A 7,176-nucleotide genomic window follows, 5' to 3' on the forward strand; every position below is an offset into this window, starting at 1 on the left:
AATTAACCCTTTACCACTTTAATAGATACATATTTTGACGCATTTGTACTCCCTTAGAAAGTTACATTTAATTAAAGACCTTTCTTACTAGATTCAAGTTTTCAAGTCTTCATTTCCAACCCTTAAATACTGATGAACAGCAAACAGCATAAAACCTGAACAGACTGCGAGTTACTCGCAGGCTGTTCTGGTATTTTGCTGTTTGCACATAGCGATTTTATCTTCGCTTCTGAGTGGGAATGGGTTAAAGAGGTATTCTAATCATGCTTCTGATATTTCGCAGCATTTCATTGTGCGTTTGAATATTTAACGCGCTATATTTGTTTTGTTAATTTATTTGTTGTTGCTTGCATTGATAATGAATAAAGATACAAGTACCATTCTTTGGATATTTTGTGATTAGGCTCTAACAAAAAGTTATGTGTTTTATGCAATTAAAGATATCTGTGCTAAGCTGGGATTTTTGTTATGAGTTTAACTTAAATTATTATAAGTGCTTTTATGGAATGCTACATTTCAAGACTAAACCTGGCAAAACCTGCGTGAAACACATACTTTTTTTTTATTTGGCCATCTGTGTATGCTATCAGGTTAAAACCTTATGATATAAAGATGAATGTTGTATTCACGCAAGATAAAAGCGCACATACGGAGACACCAACTTTTATTTCCAGCATTTAAAAACAAAATCTAAACAACACATTATGTGTTGAAAACATACATAGAAATCAGAATATATTTAATAAATGGACCTCAATATATTCAAGTGACTTTAAGAATGAATGATCAATTGTCTTATTTACTGTCTTTAAGTTTTATCAAATTCAACTCTTGGTGTCACAAGCAATATGAATTCAATGAATGAATCAATCCATTCACACAGTTTGATGATTCACATTATCGGTCGAAGAATCCATTCACACAAGTTCCTTTCCGCGTTTAATACGCTCCGTAAAGAATTCTGGAACAACATAGTGTTCGTAAAACAAATTCAACTTTGATGACATTTCTTTCCAGAAACTAGCATCAAAGGGAATTCTTTCAACATAATGTCCTTTCAATGTCCAAACAAAGAAGTCACACCAATGTCGTCCAGTCAATGCCATCTGACCTTGGATTTGGTAATAGAAAGAATGTGTTTTTTTTAATGAAATCTTTCCTTTGAGCACAGAACAATAAAAGGATTTGTCTTGACAGGCCTCATAAACAGAAGCATTCCTATGTTTGTATGGACATTTAATTTCCAAAACACCACACCTGTCCTGGCATTTCTCACAACAGTCCACAACACCATCAGGACTTGTCCCTAAATGTGGGTGATCTACATTAATAACAAGTCCAGATCCAAAAACCTTCAATCCAGGATGTGATGTCTGAATGATATTCTGGTAAACTCGACGTGCTGCTGCTTCATGGTTTCTCCCCCACCTTGTAGCTTCAGTATCAAATGAAGAATAGTTCATGATGTTCTTTATGATACTATCAGGTTTTGTATCCACTCTCTTCTTGCATACAGTCCCAAACATAGAACTTGTAATGCGCCCTATCCAGCTTCCATCCATGTGTCGTTCTTGCTTTGACCTTTTGTCATTTTTTCTATTCGTACACAGTCCTCGCTTGTTATATGTAATGATGACATATGGTTTTGGAACGCTTCTTTACAGACTGGGTTCTCTATGCTTACACTGTCACGATACATATATGGAACTGTATGCAAATTTGGGAGTTTAAAATCCTCTGCTTGTTGCACAATTTCTTTTCCAGTCTCCATACTTAGCAGCAATGCTGCATTCGGGGCACAGCTCTTTAATTTAAGACATAGCGAATGAAGATTCAGCGGTTTTACACGGTCCATTGTACATGTATTCAGTTGTTGCTTGTGTTTGGGTTCACATTCAGTAGTCTTTTCTTCATATTTAATTTTTTTTAAAGTTATGTTTTGCGACTTCTGAGGACTGAGTTTTCGTTTCCGAGGCCTATTCCACTAACATGGTTTTGAGGTTGATGCTCCTGTTCCATCTTTCCGTTTATCTGTAATGTCAACTAATGCATATAGCAGCGCTGCCACATGGTTGCATGATTCGCCCTCTCTGAAATGAAATTAAACATAATTTTTATTATCAATTTCTTACTTTTCTCTAACTCTTGTCAATTGAAAAAAATAAATCATCACATGTAAACGTCAGTGGCCAGATAGTTGCATTTAAAACAACATATCTCAGGTTATATTTAAGTTTCAAATAAATATAGTTCGCATCTACATGAACATGTAAGTTGTAACTTGTTTCATAAAACTTTTAAATGTTTAAAGCATTGTGTAACAAAGATATATTTTATTCAAACTACATGGGTATACATATGTTTTTGAATCTCAAATCTTAATGGTTTTTACATGAATCTGATAGTCTTACTCTATCCTAGTTCTTACCCAGCAGTGCAGTTGCAGCCAGCAGCATGAACCATTCCTGACATCTTAGCCAGACAGACCCAAGCATCGTAATCTTTTTTCTTATTGTCTGTTGGAAGGGATGGTATAACCTTTGCTCGGACATAGCAATGTGAACACTCTGGGGTAATCTGGTGGTATCGTACACTGTGCACATGTCTGTCTTCGTAAAACACTGCCGCTTTCAATTGACGCTTGGCATTCCTATTTTCCTTGTCATGAGAATGATGAGTCCTTGATTTGCTTAATACCAAATAGTTATACAAGTCCTCTTTACGAAAATTTGGAACTTTATCTAAATTCTCATCCCAGCATTCTTTTATATCCGACGGTGTGGGTAATTTCTCTCCGAGCGGCGTTGTAAACAATTGACATTGACGAACATCATGATCGACGTTGTCCGAGATTTCAATCTCTTTTAGCGTCCTCTTTCCTAATTTCAAGAGCCCCCTGGCCCTTTTGATCAATTCAGGTCGATTTCCTGATACATTTTCGCCTCGATCTTTCAGATATAATCGTAATTCACGCACTGATAACCGTTCAAAAACTATGTCACACTCTACTTCATTGTTCGTCGCCATCTTGGAATTCTTTGCTAACCGGAAGTTGAATCAATTTAAGAACGACAACTCATCAGGGGAGGCTAATCACTTATTGAACTGGGCAATAGGTCATCCTTATAGTGGCTTACGTATAGTGTAATACAGCATAATACACGCATTTTTGTATCCAATTAACAAAAGTGTTTGTGTCTTACAAATCTAAGAAAAATTTACTTTGCAATAAACCTTTTCAACAACCATAGCATTTTTTTCTATGCATAGCATATGTATAGTTATACATTCACAAATAAGCATAAAAAACGTATTTGTCAATATATAATAATTTATGGTCGTTAAAAAGATCTCTTATGTTTCGCTTTTCGAAAAAGATGTTTTCTTAGAGGCTTTGATGCTGTCTTTGTTTTTGTTGTTTTTATGAAAACAGTTCCTCCGAAGATACCTCTTCATTCTGAAGGGATTTTCTATATAACGGAGAGTCTATATCTCTATCAGTAACCAACATGAACGTTAGAATAAAACATTAACATACTTCAGCAAATTTGTTAACATATTTTTTGCTTTTCGTAAAGAATGTAAATGCAAATATTGATTTATAAACGATGTATTATATAAATAATATATTTTGACATTATGGTTGTTAAATCAAGCTCTTATTTCTCCTTTTTCAAAAAGAGATGTGTTGTAATAGGCAATTTATCTTATTGCTATATATATATATATATATATATATATATATATATATATATATATATATATGTGTGTATATGTTTATATGTATATGTGTATGTATGTTTGTACGTGTGTGTATATATGTATATGTATGTATATGAATGTATATGTGTATGTATGTGTGTGGATTCTTGATTCATAACATCATATGTAAACGTTTTACATAATTCACTCTCGTCTTAGATGTTTAAACAGTATACTGGACAGATATATCATTACTGTATAACACTCCCCATACCATTATCGTATGCCTTTATCCATTTTTTGCATCTCTTTGTTTCAATTGTTTGTTGTTTTTGTTTATTTTGTGTGTTTTTTCTAGTGTTTTTTTTTCTTTCCCCCTTATTCCATTCTATATGTCAAGATGAAATTGTTACTACATGTATATTTGTACATACACATCATTTTTACATCAAACACCAAAACATATAAAACTTTCATTGACCTATGTCTTATAATAAAAAACAACTGGACAGACACTCTAAAAATTATCATGTACTTAACCATCTTTTTATATGAGTATTAAAATTTGTACTTTGAATGTAAAAGGGCTAAACAATAAAGACAAACGCATAAAATCTTCAAATGGTTAGATGAAAAAAAAATAGCATATGCCTTTTACAAGAATGTCACTTAACACATACTTTAGCACAAACCATAAAAGATGGATGGGATGGAGACATCTATCTCAGTGGACAACATACTAATAAACAAGGCATTGCCTTTCTGATTAAAAAAAATATAGGGATCACAATTGAAAACTTTAACGAAATAATAACTGGTAGACAAGCAAGTATAGATATAAAAATACACGAAACACAATTAACATTAATTAACGTTTACGTTCCTAACATAAATGAATCCAATTTTTACGAAACATTACAATCCTTTATTATAAATAACCAAGATAAAAACATTATAGTCGGAGGTGATTTCAATATTGTTCTTAACCCATTATTAGATAAAAGGAATGGAAACCTTTATACTCACTCAAAAAATAGAAACATTCTGAATAACATAATTGAAAACTACAATTTGATAGACATCTAGCGTACAGTTAATCCGAATGAGAGCAAATTCACATGGCACTCAAACACAAAACCAACAATATTTTGCAGACTAGACTATTTTTTAATATCTGAGTCACTGTGCAATATTATTGACTCATGCAACATAAAACCAGGATTTATGACTGACCACTCGCTAGTTGAACTTAAACTGCATAAAATACAACCTGAAAGAGGAACAGGATACTTTAAACTTAATAATAGCATCTTATTAGATCAACAATACCAAACGCAAATAAAACAGGAAATAACCAATACAGTTCAAGATAACAAAGATGCAAACCCGAACATCTTATGGGAAATAATTAAAGGTATTATACGTAACACAACAATAAGCTACACGTCATTTAAACAAAAAAGAAACACACAAACTTGAAACTGAAACCATAAAAATCATTTAAACACTTGAAAAACAATTGCACGAAACAAACAAAAATGATACCACCGCCATTGAAGATTTAATTGCTGCAAAAAACAAATATTAGAAGGAATCTATCATACACACCTCAATGGCATAATTCTTCGAGCGCGGGCACAGCATGTTGAACACAATGAAAAAAATTCAAAATACTTTGCAAATATTGAACAACGTAGAAGCGAACAAAAACGGTACACAAACTAGTAGTTGACGGCAAAGACATAACAAACAGAAATCAAATGCTAGAAGAACGACGTCTATTTTTTGAAAACCTCTACAAACGAAAGCAACGGATTACTGACTGAATATGAATGTGGATAAGCTCTTAAAGAAATGCAAAATAACAAAAGCCCGGGATCTGATGGCATCACTATCGAGTTTTATAAAGTATTCTGGAACGATATTAAAACACATTTAACTAATTCACATAATTATTCATTTAACAGCGGAAGTTTAACCGCGCTTCAAAAACAAAGTAAAATATCACTCATTCCAAAAACCGGAAAAACGTAGAATCCTTGTCGAACTGGCGCCCAATTAACTAATTGAACAATGATTATAAAATAGCAACTAAAAGTTCAGCAAACAGAATTAAAAAATATTACCATCAATCATTTCAAGATCTCAATCTGGTTTCATAAAAGGACGTTACATAGGTGAAAACATTCGTCTTATACAAGAATGGATAAACTATTTTAACAATTCAAATAATTCTGGTCTAATATTCTTTGCAGACTTTGAAAAGGCATTCGATTCACTTGATCATTCATTTATGTTCTCTTGCCTAGAAAATATGAATTTTGGTGAAAGTCTCATTCAATGGGTCAAACTGTTCTGCACCGATATTAACAGTATAATCATTAACAATGGCTTCTTCTCAAACAGTTTTAACATCGAACGAGGGGTAAGACAAGGATGTCCACTCTCATCATCGCTATTTATTATATGCATCGAGTATTTATCACATCACATCCAATCAAATAAACATATAAAAGGCATATCATTAGAACCTGACGACGAAATTAAACAGTCCCTATTTGCTGATGATGCAACTTATATCTTAAATGACAATAGTGACTTATTCCATAACCTAAAAGAGTCGTTAACCCTTTTCGGAACGACATCGAGTCTTGAACTAAACAAAAGTAAATGCACTGGGCTACGAGTAGGTAAATTTAAACAAAGTAATATTCATCTTAAAAAAGAAATGAAATTTAATTGGACATCAGATGAAGCAACAACGTTAGGAATAACCTTTACAAACGATGAAAATGAAACAATTCTAAAAAACATTGCCTAAATTACAAAAATTTAAAATTGTTAAAAATCATGTCAGCATCGTAAACTAACACTAATCAGAAAAAACACCGTGTTGAAAATGTTTGCGCTCCCTAAATTAATTTACACACTAACAGTTCTCTCAAACCCACCAAATTATATTATTGAAGATCAGATAAAATCAGAAATATTTAATTTTATATGGGACGGTAAACCTGGTAAAATTAAACGAACTCAGTTAATTCAATCTGTAGAAAATGGAGGTATCAAATTAACGGACATTGACTCATTCTTGAATGCAATCAAATGCGGCTGGGTTAAAAGATACCTAGATAATACCAATACGAGTAAATGGAAATTATTCTACCAGAAAATCTTAAAAAAATATGGTGACTCCTTACTTTTTGAATGTAATATTGACAATAATGTTTAAGATGAAATTTCAACCAAAAACATATTTCTATCGAATGTTCTATCGGCATGGTGTAAAGTTACTCATAATTTAGAAACCAAAATAAACAGTAAAATTATTTTATAGAACAATAAAGATATAACTACAAACAATAAAACGTTTTTCTATAAGCATTTGTTTGAACAAAACATAAAATATGTAGATCAATTGTACGACTACAGAATAAACGGCTTCTATTCTTTTGAAAACGTATGCTACATATA

General features: G+C 32.3%; 1 protein-coding gene across 1 annotated transcript; it reads right to left on the minus strand.

The window, feature by feature from the left end:
* Window positions 1-647: 647 nt before the first annotated feature.
* On the minus strand, window positions 648-3,103 carry LOC127851531 (uncharacterized). Its single transcript, XM_052385355.1, has 2 exons — window positions 2,429-3,103; window positions 648-2,090 (listed from the first exon to the last, which is right to left on the minus strand). Exons 1-2 carry the CDS (start codon window positions 3,025-3,027, stop codon window positions 1,985-1,987), a joined length of 705 nt encoding a protein of 234 aa, XP_052241315.1. The 5' UTR covers window positions 3,028-3,103; the 3' UTR covers window positions 648-1,984.
* Window positions 3,104-7,176: the final 4,073 nt, after the last annotated feature.

Source organism: Dreissena polymorpha, chromosome 11 (assembly GCF_020536995.1).
Source record: "Dreissena polymorpha isolate Duluth1 chromosome 11, UMN_Dpol_1.0, whole genome shotgun sequence".
Classification (NCBI taxonomy): Eukaryota; Metazoa; Mollusca; class Bivalvia; order Myida; family Dreissenidae; genus Dreissena; species Dreissena polymorpha.

Coding starts and splice junctions, on each gene's coding strand:
- LOC127851531 (XM_052385355.1), bottom strand. CDS start 3,027: ATGGCGACGAACAATGAAGTAGAGTGTGACATAGTTTTTGAACGGTTA. Junction 2,091..2,428: donor GGCTGCAACTGCACTGCTGG/GTAAGAACTAGG, acceptor ATTTCATTTCAG/AGAGGGCGAATCATGCAACC.